General features: G+C 42.6%; 1 protein-coding gene across 10 annotated transcripts in view; it reads right to left on the bottom strand.

The window, feature by feature from the left end:
• arhgap44a (Rho GTPase activating protein 44a) overlaps positions 1–20,528 on the bottom strand; it is a 349,392-nt gene extending 328,864 nt beyond the window's left edge. For 2 of the 10 annotated variants that reach the window (XM_085963454.1, XM_085963452.1), the window contains exon 1: positions 20,179–20,526. In XM_085963454.1, the coding sequence (XP_085819580.1) occupies positions 20,179–20,231 (53 nt within the window). In that variant the 5' untranslated portion in view covers positions 20,232–20,526. Of the gene's footprint in view, positions 1–20,178 lie in introns of all 10 variants that reach the window. The other 8 variants (XM_085963457.1, XM_085963451.1, XM_085963449.1 and 5 more) reach the window with 8 other exon arrangements.
• Positions 20,529–21,524: the final 996 nt, after the last annotated feature.

Here is a 21,524-nt window from a genome sequence, read left to right as displayed (position 1 = left end):
CTACTATGGAAGGGAGAGGAGGGGAGGGCGTGGGGCATAATTAACAAAATAAAGCTTGAATAAAGATTGCAATCCATAAAAGCAATGGTCCGGAAGGGTAGTTTTATAGTTTCATGAAATTGCTCAAACACTTCAACAAGACTTTTACCTTGTCATCACTTTCAGATCGCTCCATGTGACTCACTTCCAAATAGCCATTATTAACTTCCTGCACATGGCCTGCTGTCATCTGGCATTTAAGCAAGCATGGAAGATTAGACAGAATTATAGACAGAGTAGCTACTGCTGATTGAAGAGATTTTTGAGTCCAAATGTATTTCCATGGGTAGACATTTGGCAAGACTACTGCTAGCCGGGGGGGAGTTGAGCATTGGCAAAGGCAAAGTGACTGGATGGAAGAGAACGCATCAGAGGATGCTACAGTCCAGTCTGATTAGTATCATTTTTGATTCTAGCTGCATACTCAATTCTTTGAGACATCACTGTGAAAGCTAGGGCATGTTGGACAGCAGGAATTGTGAAGCTCCCAGTTCCTTGACCACGCAGGAAAGATTTTCATTGCCTGTGACTGTAAAGTGCTCCATTTTTTGGAGCGTTGCATTTTGAAATGAGGTGAACAATTTTAAATAACCCATAAATAATTCAGTCTTGGCTTTGTTCAAAAATAAGCAACCAGTTCCGATACATCAGTCAATTTGAAACTGTTGACCACTTCAAATGGTCGACGGGGTACTACAATTCTGTTTGTTTCGATGTGAGCAACACGCTGCATGCCACAGACTGGTAGGTGAGACACAGACAACCATCTACAATCCTCCATATGATTCTCTACACAGGGAGTAAGCGATCTTTCTGAGGGAGGGTTACCCATGCCAGCCTCACAGTTCCAGCAACCAGTTATGGAATATGATGGGCAGAAGCCTGAGAATTGTTTGCCTGGCTATCCTTGTGGCAAGGAGAATGAGAGTAAAACAGATAAATGCATTTAAAAATAATCAATAATCATTGGGGGGGGGGGGTGAAGATTAAAAAATATATATATATTTATATACTGTTAAAGTTGATAGAGGTTTGAAAATGCCTCTATGTGGCCAACTTGGATGAATAGAATTTATAATTTTTCTTAGTCAGATGCTAGCGCACCAAAGTTTGTAACTTAATTTCTAAAATGTACGAGTTTACAGTAGCTGTATCTGCAGTCTAGAAGTGCTGTCTGCTGGGTGTTAGTATTCACTACCAGTATATTGCATGATGACAGAGTGTTGGGGCACTGCACTTATAATTCCCCACACAGCGAGTTCACAGTTTAAGAAAAATAAATTACATTCAGATGATGTGTCAATGTCAAACTAAGCTCCTGCTGCTCATCTCAGAACAACAGGCTCAAGAGTAGAATTATCTGGAGCCAGAAAGCAGGTTTGGAGGGGCGGGGGCAGGGTGTGGTGGGGGAGGGGTCTGGGATGGGCAGAAGAAGTTATTTGAAGAGAATTTTTTTTTTTTAAACGGCCTTTCTTTGGTTTCTTGGTGACCTTTCACCGTGTGATTGGTTCTGGTTCTCACAGTTTAAAGATTTTCCCGTCCTCACGGTGATGAGATACCTGGCCTGCGGTGGGCACAGATCAGAAAATCACAAGCCTACAATTTTCTGTCCATTCAAAATCAATTGATGGGAAACCTTCGACAGCTCGTCCATGATCTTCCATGCTCACAGCAGACCAGGTACCGCGACACAAGCAAAGACCAGGATTTGCCTGTCAAAATAATGGTGAGGCTAATGGCGTTCGCCGGTATTTATATGCCAATGGAACAGCAACTTCAGGCGAAGGGCAGATGTGCGGTTAAACTCAAATATCCAAAAGTTGCTGTCCGTGTTGCACTGCTCCGCTGTTAGCTTCACAAAAACGGCATTTCGCTGTCTGCCTCACCATTGAAATGCATTGAATGGCGTGCAGTTGCTGTACATGCACGGTAGATACAAACTAAACTCGCCACAGAAAGTTAAGTCTTGTCCATTTCAGTCTAAGTGCCCTTTTAATGACATGATAAGTGTTAATTACTGCCAGTCAACCGCTCTGGCACTGAAATTTAACGATTATAAATGTGAAGTCTCATTCCTTCAGGTATTAATTGTTGCTGGAGTTTTTTAATTTTTAAGCTCTGTGTCTCTTTTCTCTCTCTCTCAATCCAATCTTTCCTTCTCCTGTTTTTTTACCTGATTTGACACTGAATTCACCCACTCTAATTTACATTTCCTTTTCAAGCCATACGCTGTTAATTTCATAATCATTCAATCTGATTGGTTAAGGAGAGAGACAGTTGCTTGTGCTGTTCACTCAGGTCCCAGAGTACCTGTTTCCCTTGTTGTGATGTTATCAGCTCGCACTTTCAGCAACTTGTGGCACAATTTAAAAAAACAAACAAACATGCAAGGGCAAGTCCAGCTAACCGCAGATGCCGCTCGATGACCTGCTACAGCAAATTATGGCCCATTATTTTTCACTGACTTAAACAAGTAGTTATTTATATGAACTCTCTGGATAGTATTTTCCTCTCGCTGACAACTGAGTTTGGTTAGTCAGATATGAAGACAACCATTGTAAACCTTACTCATACATTTGAAGGTTACTTAAAATGTCATGGCAAACAGTTTCAAAAGTTTCTGACAAGTTAATCAGAACAAGACACATAATGACAGTGACTGCACGTCAAAATTCATTCATTGTGTGAAAGGGGGAAAATTGGCTCGTGCCCCCTTTGTGGCGCTAACTTCGCCAGGGCGCTACATTTAGCGCCCCGAAAAAGCTAGCGCCCCTGCATCCGAAATTGAATGGTAGTGCCCCAAGCAGAAGGTGGGGCGCTACTGGAAGCACCCCACCTCCCTCTTGGGGCGCTCCCATTGAATATCGTGGCGTTACGTGCAGCAATGCCACACGCGTACTACAGGCCTCCCTCCCCTGATTAAAGGGGAGGGGCCTAGCGCAGCACGTACCGAGGCCCTGCTAGACCACCAGGGAGTGGGGTGCTGGCAAAAGAGCCCGGCACTCGAGGAGTGCCGGGCTGACTGATCACGGCTGGCACCCCGCCAGAGGAGGCAAAAGGGGGCAGGTGCTGGCAGGCGGCCCCAAAAAAATGGCTGCCCAGCACCTGCCCTTTAATTTGCCCCGCTGCGGCCGCAAACACAGCACCCTGACCCTGTCGGACATAGAGCCTGGCGGTAGGTCAGGGGGCGCAAGCAGAGTTTGCGGCCAGGGCGCAAGCTGGGCGCTGCGCACGGCAATGACGTCATCGCCGGAGGCGCAGCGCCACAGGGCGCTACCAGCTACCGCCGCAGCTAACCTCCCGCTGAATTTTGCAGGAGGCATTAGCAGCGCCGTGCCCAGGCGTTATGTGCTTTGCACCCTGTTAGGGCGCTAATGGGAGGCGCAAAGCAAATCAATTTTTCCCCCTAAGAGTTTCTATCAAATTATGCACTTAATATTGGGTTTCAGTACACCAGGGTCCATTTCAACATGAGGTGTACATAATTATTAGCAACACTTTAGAAAAGCAAGTATGTGAGTGTACAATGAGGAAGTGTTGCATGGTGAAGGAACACAATGTATATCATGTAGCACTATTGTATCCTAATAACTGGCCAGCACTGAATTGCAAAATTTGAACCAAGAATGGCACTGACAATGCCAATGCAGAAATCCACAGGTTGGACTCTCCCACCTTCTGAACTGAAGATATGGAAGGAAAAGAGGAGTAAAACTGCAAGACAGTCTAAAAGAAACATAAACTGTCGAGATTAACATAATTCATGAAACAAAACAATAGCCATTTGGCTTATCAAGCCTCGCCTTTGAACAGGCCATGTGCAATCCGAGCGACCATGGACAACGATTCGTCCAATTGCCTCAGCGACGTAAGTGTAGGTAAACCTACCAAGATAATAAAGCTCTGTCAAATTTCTCCTGGTTCTCAGAAATAATCATGGGAAAGTTCTGGAATATCAATTTAGCATCACAATCTACATCAAAAGAATAATGGGAGATTTTTTTATGCAGAGGATTTATGTTAAAACATCCAGTGCCCTACCAGAAACAGTGGTGGCAGCAGAATCCGTTATAGCTTTTAAAAGAAAGTAAATAAATAGCTGAAAAATAAAAATAAATAAAAGTGTTTAAGGAATGGGCAGGGCAATGGGACTAAATGGTTAGTACTTACAGACCCAGCATAGGCACAGTCAGCTGAATGGCCTCCTTCTGTAATGTTAAATTCTATTATTCTGTGATTTATTCTACTCTGGTTAGTTCCATTCCACAGAAAATATTTCCACAGCAAAAGTCACATTGACAACCTATGCCTATTATTAGTGCTATAATCTTCAATTCTTGTCTTAACCTGGTATTTATTTCTCTCACATGCTCTTGCTCGAGTCTGGTGAATTGTACATTTGTGTTGTCTTGTTTAATGGTTACGGTTTAATAATATAATTTCCATGCCTTCCAGCGTTTTTAAGGCAGTATCAGGACCCCCCTCTCGGTCTTCAGTTCTACAATGAAAACAAGCTCAATTCAGTGACCCTCTTTCAAACATAAAATGCTAAGCACCAGGACCGTGCTCGTCACTTGTCTGACCCTCTCCAATAAACTGATGGAAAGGAGGACAAAAATATTTCAAATATGACCTTGCCAATGAATCACAGTTGATCATATTAAAGTTTTAACACCGGTCCAATTCATGTATGGACCCCGCGGAGTCAAATAAGGCTGTGTCATCGCACCAACACTCTTTGGTTATACAGTAGTCAAATACTCTACAGCAGTCTCACGTTGAATACAATTTTTTAATGGTTACTAATTATATCCAACATTCGTCCTCCACCAAATGTATACACACCTCATGCTTACGAAAACAATGTAAAGTACTCTGAAATCCACCTGCCATTTCTCAGCACATGCAATTAATTGCTCCAAATCCCTTTAATACAAATATACGAAAATGAGAGGCAGGCAAAGACCAGCTGGTCCATCAAGCCTGCCACACGCTCATGGTGACTGGAGCATCATGACCAGCCACTTCAGCCTCCCCCCACACAGCCACGTAATCTCTTGAGAGAGGCAAAAAAAAGAGAAAAACCCAGGTCCAATAAGGGAAAAAATACTCTGGAAAATTCTTTTAAATGCTATCAATCTCCACTACAGTAGTAACCTTGCTACCTAGATTGGCATCATCAATACATTCAGAATATTACTAGAAGCAACTTCCTCCAAGATTGTATGATTAGTAGAATGATCCAACTAAATATAATTTCACTGTCACTGGTCAGTAAGTCAGATTATCATCATTTTTTTTCAAATGATGTTGTTACTGAGTAGTACAAAAGCTTATAAATGTTTTCAGGCCATTATATATTATCATCAATTCATATCCGGTAAGGAATGCAGCTCCACCCAAGAATGGATCATTCCAGAGTCAAACTCTTGTCCCAGCCCAAACAATGTGCGTAACTGAAACCACCTAACCAGTTAATCCAGCTCAGAATCGACTCTGAATTCAGCGCTTCAATATGTTAGGTATGCCCCACCTTACATATTTGGAACACACCCAGTAACTACTGAACATAACAACTTGGTTCATTTCCCTTTCATACCACCTGAAACAAGGCTCTGGATTTCCTTTTGTACCATGCCACTGGTTATTCCATCCAGTCAAAGCCTCCGCCCATGAGAGCAAGACGGCCATTGAAATCATTGCACTTTGGGTAAGCTAGGCTGAAAACATGAGAGAACCTTAGTTTCTTCATGCTGAAATTGCTAAGTAACAAGTTAATTTGGGGGATTTTTCACAAGGGTTAGCACGTATGAAACATAGAAACATAGAAGATAGGAGCAGGAGTAGGCCATTCGGCCCCTCGAGCCTGCTCCGCCATTCAATGAGATCATGGCTGATCATCCAAATTCAGTACACTGTCCCTGCCTTCTCCCTATATCCCTTGATCCCTTTAGCCTTAAGAAATATATCCAACTCCTTCTTGAAGTGTCTTCTTTCTCCCACCCCAACTCCAATGGACTATTTGGACAAAAACCTCTTTTGTCACAGGTCTGCCAAGTGAAAAGATGCAGACCCTTCACCAACTATCAGGTCAGATATCTACTTCTAATCAACACTGTGGTGCTTTTAAGTGTAAAAACGCCATTTCAGACAAATTCAGATTCCCACTTATGATTCAGTGCTCACCTCTCGTGTTTCCCATTAACTCTCTGATCATGATTTAGAGTGAGGCCACTAATTCTTGGTATAATTTAAGTAAATCAGCATAATAAATATTGAATAATGAAAACTGATAGATAATTGAGAGTTCCCAAATTTGATATTACACTTGCTGTACAGCAATGCTTCAGGTATGGGATTGAAGACTGGTGCAACACAAATAATGAAAGAAACATTGAGCACTTTTCAAAACCTCTTGACAAATAATCAGAAAGGTGGATAATTGGAACACAGGTAATGGGGCCCAAAGACAAACCTAAATTTAAGAGGTTACATGTGTTTGACCTTTATGGGAGTACTACCTTGCTGGGAAAGAACTGATAAATTGAGGAAATGGCACAGTGATAGCATTCCCACCTCTGAGTCAGAAGGTGCAGGGTTGGAACCCGACTCCGGACAGTCCTGGCGAGTGGAATCGGAGCTCTGGCTTTGAATTCTGGGTTGACATCCAGCGGGATACTCGTGTTGTTGTGGGAGCCCATAAAACCCTCCCACCCTGTCGGCTGGTATAAAGATGGTTATGGCCATGGAAGGAGCGTTAACACGGCCAGTCAGACTGTGAATCCTTCCACTACTTGACAAAGGGAACAGTAAGAAGACACGAAGATGATGAATTGAGGAAGACTTGTAAATGGCAAGATTGTAAATACAATCCGATGACTGACTGAACCATCTACTAAGAGTATGCAGAAGTAAACAAAATTAATCTGATTATTTTAATAAAATAAAAAGAAAAAAACTGCTAATGTTGGAAATACACACAAGGTCAGCTGGCATCTTTAAAAGACAGGTTATGTAACCTAAATTTATGCTATTAGTGATAATTATCCTCACATTTACACCCAAAATGTCACTTGGCCTGGAGGGTGTTGCACGGAGCAGTCCCGTGCATTAATGTTTTAAGTAGGTTCCCGGACTCCCAGGCCACCTGCCTTTTCTGCGGCCTGGAGGAGTCCGTGTTCCATGTACATATGGGGTGTGAGAGGTTGCAGCCCCTCTTCCATTATTTGAAGGGGCTGCTGCTCGATTTCTGGCTGTACTTCAGTCCCATGCTCCTGATCTTTGGTCACCCGGTGCGGAGGGGAGCGGGCAGGTCAGGGGACCTCCTTGTAGGACTGCTCCTGGGCCTGGCCAAAGTGGCCATTAACAGGTCCAGGCAGCGCATGGTCGAGGGGGTCGTTCGGCTTGACTGCCTGTTCCTCTTCCACGGCCACGTTCGCGCCCGGGTGGCCCTGGAGATGGAGCACGCGGTGCCCGCCGGCACGTCCGAGGCCTTCCGCGACCGGTGGGCACCGCAGGGACTGGAGTGCATCATCACTCCTGGGAATACAATTTTAATTTAAGTTGTTAAGTTTCATTTCATGTTTTTTGTTAAGTTATAGTCTATTTGTTTATGGTCTATACCAAAAGAGTACACCCAAAATGTCATAAACTGCCTTTTCATTTTACCAATGCTTACTGACCTGCTGCATATTTCCAGCATTTTCTGTTTTGATTTCTGGTTATTTCAGTCATGTTCTGAGGAATGAAGAGGGCTTTATGTATACGATAGCAAAATTAATTTCAATCTGTTTCATTTCCTGCTTTTTTCTCAGTTCTGAAGAAGGGTTTCGACCTGAAACATTAACTCTGTTTCTCTCTCCACGGATGTTGCCTGGCCTGTTGAGTTTTTCCAGCATTTTCTGTTGTTATTAGGGCTTTATGTATATTAGCTGGCTAACAGACTTTTATATTGGCTGGGTAATAGACTTATATATTGGCTGAAGAATGTAATCTGAGTAAATCTTGATCCACTCATGCAGTATGGTAACAGAACCCTGCAAGAAATTGAGCTTCATAATTAGCCACTAATAGGACTATTTAATATGAACAAGCCTTCAGTAATCAACAGATCCAAGTATGAAAATAATTGGTTCACACAGTCTAAGCAATTGTGGTTTTGTTTGATGTTCACAAGCTATTTTATAAGCCACTTGACGGTGTTGTAATATACAAACACAAAGTGATATTTTATTCCAATATACAATACCCAAATACCTTAATTTAACTATTTCAAATGTTCCCTTTGATAGAAACAGTTTTAAACCGCATGTGGCACAAGAGACATTCTGACAAAGTCAGCCATCCTTTATGTGATTTTCAGGCGGTACCTAAAAATGGTTTGGGTCCTTCAAATGTCTATTTTTCGGAAGTGCTGGAAGACCCTGTTGCTCAGACTGTGGACACCTGTTGATATTATATTTAATCATTTCAGTACACATGGCCTAACAAGAATGAATTGTATGGTCTTGCTGTTTTGCATTCACTGGCCTAGAAATGTGAGTCGCTGCGCCCGGCACCAGTATGGCAGGTGGAGCACATACACTCATCGCATAGAACCAAGCTGAATGTGGAAAGGACAGAGAAGATCTTAAAAAAGGGAATATGAGGTGCAAAGAGCCGAGAATAGATTAACGGCTAACATAAAACGTAACCCAAAAGTCTTTTATATACATATAACTAGTAAAAGGGTAGTCAAAGGAAGGGTGGGGCCAACTAGGGACCAAAACGGAGATCTTCTAGTTGAGGCAGAGGTATTAAATGAGTATTTTGCATCTGTCTTCACTAGAGAAGAGGATGCTGCCAATGTAGCAGTAAAGGAGGAGGTAGTAGCAATATTGGATAGGATAAAAATAGATAAAGAGGAGGCTACTTAAAAGGCTGGCAGTAGAAACGTCACCCGGTCCGGGTGGGATGTATCCTAGATCACTGAGGGAAGTAGGGCTTTAAATTGCACTGGCTATGGCCACAATCTTCCAATTCTCCTTGGATATGATGTCCGAGGATTGCAAATAATACACTCCTGTTTAAAAAAGGGGAGAGGGATAAACTCAACAACTAAAGGCCAGTCAGCTTAACGCCAGTGGTGGGGAAACTTTTAGAGATAATCATCCAGGACAAAATTAACTGGCATTTGGAAAAGTCTGGGCTAATAAATGAAAGTCAGCACGGACTTGTTAAAGGCAAATAGTGTTTTACTAACTTGATCGAGTTCTTTGAGGAAGTAATGAAGAGGGTTGATGTTGTGTTTATGGACTTTCAAAAGGTGTTTGACGAAGTACCACACAATAGACTTGTTAACAAAATTGAAGCCCATGGGATTAAAGGGACAGTGGCAGCATGGATGTGAAATTGGCTAGGGACAGGAAACAGAGAGTAACGGTGAATGGTTGTTTTTCAGACTGGAGGGAAGTACACAGTGGTGTTCCCCAGGGGTCGGTAGTAGGACCACTGCTCTTTTTGATATATATTAATGATGATCCGGACTTGGGTATAGAGGGCATAATTTCAAAGTTTGCAGATGACACAAAACACGGAAATGTAGTAAACAATGAGGAGGAAAGTAACAGACCTCAGGAGGACATAGGCAGACTGGTGAAATGGGCAGACACATGGCAGATGAAATTTAATGCAGAGAAGTGTGAAATGATACATTTTGGTAGTTAGAATGAGGAGAGGCAATATAAACTAAATGATACAATTTTAAAGGGATGAAGGAACCGAGAGACCTGGGGGTGTATGTACACAAATCTTTGAAGGTGGCAGGACAAGTTGAGAAGGCTGTTGAAAAAAGCATATAGGCTCCATGGCTTTATAAATAGAGGCATAGAGTACAAAAGCAAGGAGATTATGCTAAACCTTTATAAAACACTATTTAGGCCTCGGTTGGAGTATTGTGTTCAATTCTGGACACCACACTTTAGGAAGGATGTCAAGGCCTTAGAGAGGGTGTGGAAGAGACTAGAATGATACCAGGGATGAGATGAAGGACTTCAGCTGTGTGGAGAGACTGGAGAAGCTGGGGTTGGTCTCCTTGGAGCAGAGAAGGTTAAGAGGAGATTTGATAGAGGTGTTCAAAATTATTAATAGCTTTGATAAAGTAAATAAGGAGCATCTGTTTCCAGTGGCAGAAGGGTCAGTAACCAGAGGACACAGATTTAAGGTGATTGGCAAAAGAACCAGAGGCGACATGAGGAAACATTTTTTTACACAATGAGTTGTTAAGATCTGGAATGCACTGCCTGAAAGATTGGAGGCAGCAGATGCAAGAGTCATTTTTAAAAGGGAATTGGATAAATACTTGAAGGGAAACATTTTGCAGGGCTATGGGGAAAGTGCAGGGGAGTGGGACTAGTTGCATAGCTCTACCAAACGGGCAGTACAGGCATGATGGGCCGAGTGGCCTCCTTCTGTGCTGCAGCATTCTATGATTCTAATTACATAGAATGCACAGCACAGAAACAGGCCATTCGGCCCAACAGGTCCATGCTGGTGTTTATGCTCCACACAAGCCTCCTCCCACCCTCTTCATCTAACCCTATCAGCGTAACTGGGAATGCGCTGCCCGCCATATTGGTAAAGGCAGAGAAAGAGGTGTCCAGGGCCCGTGCCTGAAACAGGCGTTAAGCCCTCTGCATATGCAAGTTGGACTGGCATGAATACAGTTCTCTCTCTCCCCCCCGATTGCTGCCCCCCCTCCCTTTACCAATCGCTTTTCCCACTCTCCTGATCCTCCCCCTCCCTACCAATTGCTTTCGCCTCCCAGGATCTACCAGAGAGCAGCTGTAGGCAGTGCTGCGGCTCTAAATTGAAATCCTCTTTGCTGGTGAGCTGCCTGGGGACGCCCAGCAGGTGTCTGCAGCTTGCCGGTATGTAAATACTTATGTAAATGAGGCCCGAGGCCCAATATCGGGTGGACCTTGGGCCTACTCGTTCCAGCACAGGGATTGATCACTGCGCCCAGTTCGCACTGACAGGCCAGCGCAAACTAATTTCTAGGCCACTGTTTTTAATTTATGTACATTTTACAGTAGATTGCATTTTTATTTAATTGTTTTTTATTGCGCTCCAAGCCCCACCAGCCATATTGGCTGCTGAGTGCACGCCATCGAATTTCTAAGCCAGTGAATTCAAAATAACATGACCTTTCAAATCAATTCTCCTTAGGCCATGTGTACTGAAATGATTAAAGATAATAGACAACAGATGTCCACAGTCTGAGCAACAGGGTCTTCCAATGAACCTTCATATTTAAATGTTTTTTCTCTCTCTTTAGACCACTGCATCACTGCCTGGCCAAAAGGGTAAGCAAGCAAACCAGTTCTACTCCCAAATCTCTACCCAGTAGTACCCAATAACCAGCTACAGGAAACTTTTTTTTATCCGGCACGGACGGGACCGACGTGGTGCCGGTTCATCAAAAATTCCGGATAACCGAAAGCTATAGTAAAAGATACGGAGAGCTGAGATCTCCGTATAAAGCAACAAACCCTGTTGCTTAGCAACAGCTTCAGAACAATGGCCACAAGTTGCAAGCGTCTCTGTAGCTTAGCAACAGCTGCAGCCACACCCTTGCACAGCAACAAATGGAGGAAGGCAAGTAATAAAAGTTACCTGAACCTACTCCTGAATTTTGCCGGTTAACTGAGATTTCCGGTTATTTAGGTGCCGGTAAATCGAAAGTTTCCTGTATTAGGAAGTGCGCAAGAATGCCTGGAGTGACTTTCCTTCCTTTCCTCCTCCCGTTCTTTTCCCATGAAGAACACCAGGGATGAGAGAAAGCCATTCACTTCACTTCATTAAAGCTCACCTGTCCCTCTAGTATATTAGTCTCTTATAATTGTATTTTTAATAATCGTAATGTTGTTGCCTCTATTACCTTGCTTGGTAAATAATTCCCAATATGTACCACCTTATGAGTAAAGACATTTTCCTGATATTGGTTCTAAATTTATGTAGCACAAATTTCCATTTATGTCATCTGGTGCTGGTTTCGTGGCAGTGAAGTGTACCATCTAAAATTTGATGTACATAGATCAGAGTCCCAACCCTCACAATCACTGTCTTTCCAGACAGTAACGCTTGTGAGGGCCTGCTCACCTTTCAGCACCTCCTACAGCAAAGCCAGGATCAGGAAACTCGCTGCACGAGGAAGTGTTGGCACAAACCGGACCTATCGCCCACCGCCACCTTAATTAGGTAGCATTCAGTCGATTTACAGTTTCAGTGCTTTGCGCTAATCATAAAGAAGCTCTAAGCTATCTTAAATAAAAATAGTGTCAACTTACACACTGAACTGAGAATTTATTTAATGTCGAATTGGTGATAAAAATGAATACAGCCACCCATTGCAGAGTTCTGGACATAATGCCATATCCTGGACTAATATGGATAATATATCCCTATTACATTTTATTATGAAGTAGTGTATCACTACTGGAAGAAACTGTTTTAATAATTGATCTCCAAGCGGCAGTGCTAACATGCAGTGCCACAAAGCAATGGAATGCAGCCTCCACAGGGAAGGAACAATCTGCAACCCCTGTGCACCTGCTTGTGACCAGCTTGATGCCTGGCCTAAGGAAACTAGAGAAGATGGAGGACAAGGGAATAATGCACTCACAAATCACAATTATGTTGCATAGATTGTTTTTGTTAAAGGACTAAATGGATTGAATGGAATGATCAGTTTACAGCATCTGGGTTCTTTCCAGCCCTACATGTTCTCAAACAAATATCCAGCCAACGCTCATTGGTTAGGATCATGCGTTAAAAATGGCCACTTGGGTGAGTTACCAGAGGGCTACTAGGCCCAAGGGTTCTGGACACCTCCATAAGCCAGTATCTTCTGGATCAAGGGGAGAAAACTGGAACAATAAACAAGGCAAACTATAAAGGTGAAAAAAACCAACTGAATACATTAAACGTAAGGTTACCATTGACTAAACTTGGAGGAATGTTGTAATAAGTTATAGCGTTTCAGTCCTGCATAGAGGCTAGCTTGAAAGAAACACTACATTTATATAGTACCTTATCATGTCGTTGAAACATCTTAAAGTGCTTTACATGGTGAGTTGCTTTTGGAACAGTGACTTTTGGTATGTAATGAAATACCACTAATATATCTTTTATTCTATTTAAATCTTTAACATATACAGTTATTATATGTTTGCTATTAAATTTTAATATGTAATTCAATTTTTTTTTAAATTCAGAACAGCATTTTTTGTGAAATTAACACAAGCCAATGATGGTAAAATTACAACAATTTCAGCTGTTGTATAATTTATAACAATAATTGATATTTTCAGTAATAAGAACTCAAACTTCAAATCCATTAGAAAAGAAAAACAACGGGACATTTGGCAACTTGCATAATAACTTATGTTCTATTCGAATCCAACAGAACACGATTGTTGTTACAACCTTTCTCAAGATGTTCCCATTCAAGTTGAAGGTCTCATGTGACCATTCACAGCCTGTACCTGCAAAACTATTTTTCTAAAATCAAATTAAAAGATTGCTAGTGAGAACTACAAATTATAGCAAAATACAAGACCACATTTATATGAATTTTGAGCAGTTCCATACTGCAGTATAGCAGAAGTGTTTTCTCAAAAACCGCCTTATTTAATTTCTCATTTACAAGGACCATATGTCTAATCCAACAAGCCAGCCATAAACTACCACATATCAAATACTTCAAAGCAAACACCTCCATTACTGTAACAGCTTCAAGAGGGCTGACTGTAGAACTACAGGAGTTCCCAGTTTGTTTTCCAAATTCATAGCCTGGTACGAGCGAAGGATGTGAGATTTACACTTTGACCTTTTGCCAGCTCCATCCGGCAATGTGTAACGATATGGAGTTTAGGGTAAATGTTCATTTGAAAAGCATTAAACATTTCAGTCTCACCTTTCCTTTAATTCTAGTTCCTGTGATCAGCCAAAGTGTTGATTAACTGGAAGTATACATTAACAGAACACAACAATCATTGATAAAGAGTTAGTATGGCTAATTATTTATGTACAGTATAAAAGAATTATTTTACATTTTTCTAGAGATTATGGGTGTAATTTTAAGGATCAGATAGAAAGCTGGAATTAAACCCCGCCCAATGTAATTCTCCATTGACAATAGAGATAAAAGCAGACATTTCGTGTAAAACCAGCATTGCACCCAAGCTCGTCACTTTCCCAATGGGCGGGCAGGTTAAAATTGCCCTCAATATGTTCAATATCATTTCTTTACTTAAGCAATGTTGTTTTTATTCGGAGGAATTTAAAAAAAATTTAGGAACATTTTTAACCGGACTGTGAAAAGCTGATCATTGATATTTGATGGTGTCAGCAAAACACTGAAAGCTTTAAGCACATTTGAAACCTTTATTTTTTTTATATTTCAAAAAATTAGATGCAAGGATATCACAGATTGCCTCATTAGCACAATCACTTCTTCAAAATGATATATTTTAATTCAGCTTGATGAAGGAAACCATTTAAAAATTGGACATTTTGTCATGTATCTGGCTACTGTGAATCATAATGGTACAAGCGATAGAATTGAGCAGGTGTGAAAAGGACAATTAAATTCAAGTTGAAGAATTTGTTACTTAAAAATTATCCAGGAATCCTACCATAAAATAAACACACAGGCCCTGAAATTCCTCAGGAGTTCTACCAATCTCCCATCATAGCCCCAGTGGTGCCCAGTGGAACTGGCATAAAAATGCTGGAGAACGAGTTACATCAGGTCACCATCATTTCTGGGAGTTTCCACATTGAATACAAGGCAAATGATGGACAGGGGGCAGGGACACTATTCCAGTGGAATAGTGGCAGCTGATGACACCAAAAGAGATGAGGCATACTAGCCTCCACAATGGTGTACATGCCCCCCACCAACAGGGTCCAGCCCTAGATAGTGGTTTGGACCTCCAAAGAGGAAATTTAAAAAAAATCTTGGATTAGCCTCCTTGCTCAGGGGTTGATCAGACACTGGCAGGGTCGGAGAGGGGGAATGTTGATGTTTTTAGGCTCAGGAGTCAGGCAGGTGCCAAAGATGCTCCCAAAGTGGTATCTGCGCAACCATTGGGGTTGCTGCCTGTGAAATTTCAGGGCCACAATCTATTATTTATACTTTAATAGTCCTTTAAGGAGTTAGTGGTAGCACCTTCAGTTTGTAGTCAGAGGATTGTGGTTTCAAAGCCCCACTCAAAGAAATCAGCAGATAATCTTGTGTAGTACTGAAGGGGTACTGTCCTTTGGACAAGATGTTAAGCCAAGACCCTGTCTGCCTGCTCTAGTGGTTCGTGTGATTCACTGGATGTGAAGCACTTTTGAATGTGCTAAGGACTTAAATTTATACAGAAAAGATCTATTCAGAGCCAGGAGCTCCCCAGGTGTCCTGGTTAACATTCTTCCCTTGACCAAAAGCATCAGAAACAGATTAGCAGGCCATTCATCTCATTGCTGTTTGTGGGACCTTGCTGTGTTGAAAATAGCTGTCACGTTTACCCACATAACAACAGTAACAGCACCGTGTAATTGATTCTATTGGAAATTCCTGATAGAAAGGTTAAGGCAAGCTCTTCACTTCTTAAAAGAATCAAAAATAAATCACTGGAAGCATAGCTGGAAAGTAAAATTACAGACAGCATTTTACAATGCAACTATTTGTACCGGTGATATACGTCTCTTGTTCCTATTGTTTTGGGGACAAACTAAAAGTAGGTGTGAAACAAACCATTCAACAAATTAAATTTACTTTTGACAGCTGCCCCAGTTATTCAGCGAATGTATTCAGTGAGTAGCTGAGCCACAATATTCAGGCAAGTCTCTGGAAGCAGGCTGGATTCCCAATCTGTTCTATGTCAGTTTGGGGCAGTGATCAGGACAACACAATTGCCCTCAGTGTGCCCTGCAATAGTGAAAGGGAAGTAGGCTGCTCCAACTGGCTGCAGTCCTCTTGGATTAGAGACAGGAAATCCAGCCAGGGTTCCTAACCCTGATTGCTGTCCAGCAACTTCTGCTGCAATTGTGCATGTTGATCGGTTCTTAGCGCTCACTCAGAAGAGGAAACAAGAGGAGAAAATTGGCAAAGAAAATAAATTAGCTAGGTCTTCAGGTCTTGCAATGATTTTTTATGAATACTGAAAATTCCAATGTTCTAACCTTCTTTAAAAAAATACATTTTTCAATATGACTTAAGTATATCCAGAAAACTCAATGCACGCAAATCTTTACCGTTAAACCCTACAAACAGCAGTGGAATTACTTTATAAATACAGTTCCCACAGTTTGTAGCAGATGTGTTTGTGCGAACGTGATTTGCCCACTATACCTGAAGGCCGGTATAATCCGATAGCATTAATAACATTTAAAAATAAAGAAGCAGCACCAGCAGAGATTCAAAACCAATTTCATATCGCTCAGGTACTGGTTGGGCAGCAGAGAGTTAGCAGCAGTGGCCTAATCTGTGGGTTCAGGTACTAAGAAACTACTGACTTTCCACCACGGTTTATTATACCAACATTCAATGGAGTTGCTGTCTTGTAATTCACTTTCACCAACCTTATTTTCTCCTGTGTTGTGGACGTGGCTTTGGAACATTTTTCTGTGACACTAAGTCTACATTTTAAATTGTAAAGAAATGGAAGCCTTGGGGAAGTGACGACTGAGAACTAGTGAGTAAACACAGCTGTTTCTGCCCGAAATAAATGGAGCACTTAAGACACTATAACCGGCAACTTTGAAAAGTTTTAAACTTTTCCTAGTCAGACTCATTGATCTTTGGGTGGTAACGTAATTAAACATGAAATTATTATCTGTATACGACCTTCCCCAATCCCCACCACAAACAGCAATTATCTTTATCAACACTTGTTCCCCTTCTTGTAACAAAAGGAATCCTGGCCAAAACAGATAATAGGACACAAAACAGAAGTAGTAACAAGCCATTTTATAATAATATAATTGGAACAAGCTTATGCTGAGTGAACAGACTAGAAGTAAAGGCCCTGAAAATGTGCTGTCCTTTCAGGGGATGAGCCTCAAATTAGGCTGGGTCCCAGATAGGCTGGGTCTCAACATAACATGGGAGTTCCCAATTGGCCTTGTGGGGGCAGAGCTTCCACCTACACCACACAAAGCCATCGGCGTAATAGAGGACAGAGACTGCTGACATCAGGAGTCCTTACGTCCCAGGGCTGAAGATCGACCCGGTATAGGGTTGGTGGCGGTACATCTGATGAGACCAGGCGTGCTTTGCTACCAACCAGCGGAAATGGAGACCCTCTGAGTGTCCAGGAAGGGATCGTGGTCTGGACCCATTGAGAACAAACTAAGATTTTCTTTTTAAAAAGTTAGTGCAATGTGTCAGTGACCTTCTGTTTCCAGGGGGCTCCCACACCCAGACCTGGAAGTGTTCAGCCACAATCTGCTGCTTCTTTGGTAGATGGATGCCCAGGATGCACCCCTAGTGTCACGGGTACCCATCTTTCCCATGTTAATGTGAACCTCCTGACCCTACAAACTTTGACAGGGTCTTGGGCACTTACACTGGATTAATTCCACCCCCCCTCCCGCAGATTTTCAGGACCAATAATCTATACCTGGGAGGAACCATGGATGCGGTACCAACATATATGTGTGGAAACCGTTGATTCTGCCACACTTCAATCTCTGAATTTATATGGGTTTGGGTGAAAGGATTAAATACAATTTTTGTTTAAAATTAACCTAAACATCTGATCAATTTTACTCAATAATTAACTGTTCCTCCAAGGAGGAGCCTTGCTTGTTACTGTATTTTTCTAATCCTAATTACAGAGAATCTGTAACATAGTTAGATAGAATCTATAGCACGGAAACAGGCCATTCAGCCCAGCTGGTCTGTGCTAGTGTTTATACTTCACACAAGCTCCTGCTACTCTAATTACCTCTTCGCACCCTGCCCCCATATCCCTCTATTCCCTTCTCCCTCATGTATACATCAGGCCTGCCCTTAAATATGTCAATGCTAACGTGTAAATCTGAAGATCATTGTACAGACAGAATTTTCTCGTAGCACAAGTGTTGTGACCTCTGCTTTAAACGTTAAAATACCACTTGAATTTCTTTAATGAAAGGTGATTAACTATGGAGACACTCATCACTGAATATTCAAATTCGAAATGACTTAGTCCTGAATTTGAATAAACTTAAAAGATCAGCAAGATATCAGTTTGCATTCAAATCTAACACTCCTGGGGGCACTATGGTGATGCTGAGCTATCACCGAGTGCTCTCAAGTGGAAGGGCACAGGTCTCCCATTTTGCTTCATTCCCAACCTCAGCTATGTCAAGCTGAAAGCATCAAACAAAGGCTGCAACATATCCCCAAAAAATATGTTTTGGTCATCCTCTGCTCAATAGTTCATCCTGAGAGGGGATTCCGATGCAGCTGGGATGGTCCAATCAGGGTGACAGAAGAAAATGGGGCTAATACTTTCACAGCACATAACACATAAATAATCTGCTGCCTGTTACCCCCTTTATTGAATATGATTTTTAAACGCGATGAGCTGGTTCTGAATTTAAAGATTTTTTTTACGGAAAATTTATGAAGCGATCTGGAAAAATGTCACATGGAATCTCAGTTAAATTATAATTATTATTAGTTCAACTTTTAATACTGGATTGTTAAAGTATTTCAATACTGTAAGTCATTTTCTACATCGGTCGGCATATGTTCCATGAAATAACGAGGTGCAATGAGGATTACAGTTTTGCCATCACAACAGTACATGTCAAATTTCTCCATCTGAAAGGTCCATATCAGATCGTATCATTGAAGCCACAGTGCCCTCTTTCCCTTGCATATCAGTAACTAACAATGCATCCTGCTGGGAAAAGGTTCGAGATCACTGTCTTTTTGCAGAATTGTTCAGTGGATTTCATTAATTACAGCATATTCTAATAGGAATATTTTTCTTCTTCACAAAACACCGGTGATTGGACACGTGGCGTGGATCGAACAGATTTTCATCCTGCGTCGCACGTTCGCTCCTCTGCGCGATATTGGTGTGCCCAGGGCCAGAGCCGCTTGCGTCGTCCGATCAGGGTTTACAGCCGTAATGTTGGGACGTCGCACCCATGACGGGTATTTGTTCGCGAAGGCAGAAACACACAATGCCTCTACTCTGCAAATGGAGAGGGGGAGGGCACCAGTGCAAACCAAGTCACACGTACAGAAGAGAAAATGCAGCAAATGCCCAAACCTTGCTCATTTTTTTTTGCGTGCGAGAGCATTTCTTTAGTGCAGGTACCTCCGAAAGCGTAAACATGTTTTAATGCCACCTTGTGGAATGCATCGTGCAGGGAAACGGTCGAGATCGCTGTCCTTTTGCCGAATTGTTAAGTGGATTTCATTAATTACAGCATATTCTAATAGGGAACCTCACCGAAAGATGGTATCGCCTCTTTTTTTTTTGCCTGCTTGCAATGCGCAAGGTGTATTAATATTGTTCTATCAACCGCGCCTCCCACTTCAGCCAGGGGTCAGGTCCCCAATACCGCAATCCTGTAACCAGACACGTCCTTATTCCCTTTCCAAACCCTGACACACTCAATGACCTCAAATATTTAAGATTTCATTCATTTTTTTTCAGCTGCAATATGCATCACATAGCGTTCAAAATAGACCGACGCAAGATTGTGTGTTTGTGTATGTGGGGGGGGGGGGCGGGGGGGGGGGAGAGAGAGAGAATATGTTCCCCCTCTCCCAAATTGTGGCAGATCACTGAGAATTTTTATAAATCGGATGAGCCCCTTGTGTCCTCGGCCGTCATTGTCTGACACTTTGGGTTTTCAGCGAAGCCTCTTATGCCCAGCGCAGGCTCCTCATTAAAGAGAGTGAACGGGCGCAGCAGCAACAACAGCAGAGAGAGACAGAGAGGGGAGAAAACAACAAGCGCTGCATTCCTGGGCTAAACTCTGCAGTCGCTGACATCGCTCTGCCCGGGGCATGTTCCCAGTGTGCAGATGACAGGCATCGTCATCATATTATTATTATTTTGATTATTTGTAAATATGGGCAATGTATTGCAATGTTGCGCCTACCTGCCCACCGTCTGGTTGGCGAGCTGTCGCATCCGATTGAACTGCTTCTTCATCCTTTACTGGGAAACGAGCCGGTGCGATAAAGGACGCACGAACATTTCATTGATAAAAACCCATACAAGCTGATCGCGGGGCCAGTAATCCTTCGCCTTTTTTTCTTCTTCTTCTTCTCTCTCGCTCACACTACGTGGTGACTGGCATTTTATTTTATTTTCCCCCCTCCTCTCTCGTTACTTTTCCTCCGACCTGGTGACAGCAGCAGCGGCGGCGGCGACTCCGTCCTCCCCCAGTTTCCCTGGGAGCGCTTGGACCATATTCTGTCCTGGGAGGCAGCGCAGCCTCCCCACTGCGCATGCGTCGGCACGCCGCCGGCATTCTGGGAGCTGGAGTTCCAGCGCCCCCTTTTGCCTGATTGGCGGAGACGGGAGCGGCGAGGAAAAAAACTACAACCCCCAGGAAACCTTGCGCACCGTACTTCACCAGGCAGGAGCCGCGGAGTTCCGTATTTTACAGCTGGAGAGCCGCAGCCTTGCAACTGCAAATTAGCACTGTGATAATCGGCAGTGCAACATTGAAGGGATACTTTCCACATGGCCAGCTTGTTACACCAGGGTCCTAATATGTAAACTGTCACATGCTGAGTGACATTCTGGACATTTTTCACTTTTTATTTCCAATTTCCAACATCCCCTTATGTAAAAACAGAAAATGCTGCAAATACTCAGCAGGTCAGGCAGCACCTGTGGAGAGAGAAACAGAGTTAACGTTTCAGGTCGTTGACTTTTCATCGGAGCTGGAAAAAGTTAGAGATGTTACGGGTATTAAGCAAGTACAGAGGCAGGGATAGGTGGTGGGGGGAGGAAAGAACAAAAGGGAAAGGGTGGAAGGCAGAGAGATTAAATGACAAAAGGGACGATGGTGCAAGGCGAAAGGGGATGGTAATGGGACAAGAAAAGAAACAAAAGCTTCCAATGGTATCTAATTTGTTTACTTTATTCAGGAGCGAAGACTGGACATACTGTTCAACTTAGACAGTATGTTCAACTTAGACAGACTGGTGAAGTTGACACATGGGACAGATGCAATTTAATGCGGATAAGTGTGCAGTGATGCACTTTGGGAGAAACAACATGGCGAGGCAGTATCTGTAGAAGGGTTTCGACCCGAAACGTTGAATCTGTTTCTCTCTCCATGCATGTTGCTGACCTGCTGAGTTTTTCCAGTGTTTTCTGTTGTTATTTCGGATTTCCAGCATCCGCAGTATTTTGCTATTGTGGCGGAGCCACTGAATGACTCTGGGCAACTGTATATAATTCCCTTTAACGATGATCTAACACCAGCCTAAG

This window comes from Somniosus microcephalus, chromosome 21, assembly GCF_052327205.1.
Source record: "Somniosus microcephalus isolate GS21.2 chromosome 21, FLI_Smic_1.0, whole genome shotgun sequence".
NCBI classification, from domain to species: Eukaryota; Metazoa; Chordata; class Chondrichthyes; order Squaliformes; family Somniosidae; genus Somniosus; species Somniosus microcephalus.
This window is presented reverse-complemented; position numbering and strand designations above follow the sequence as displayed.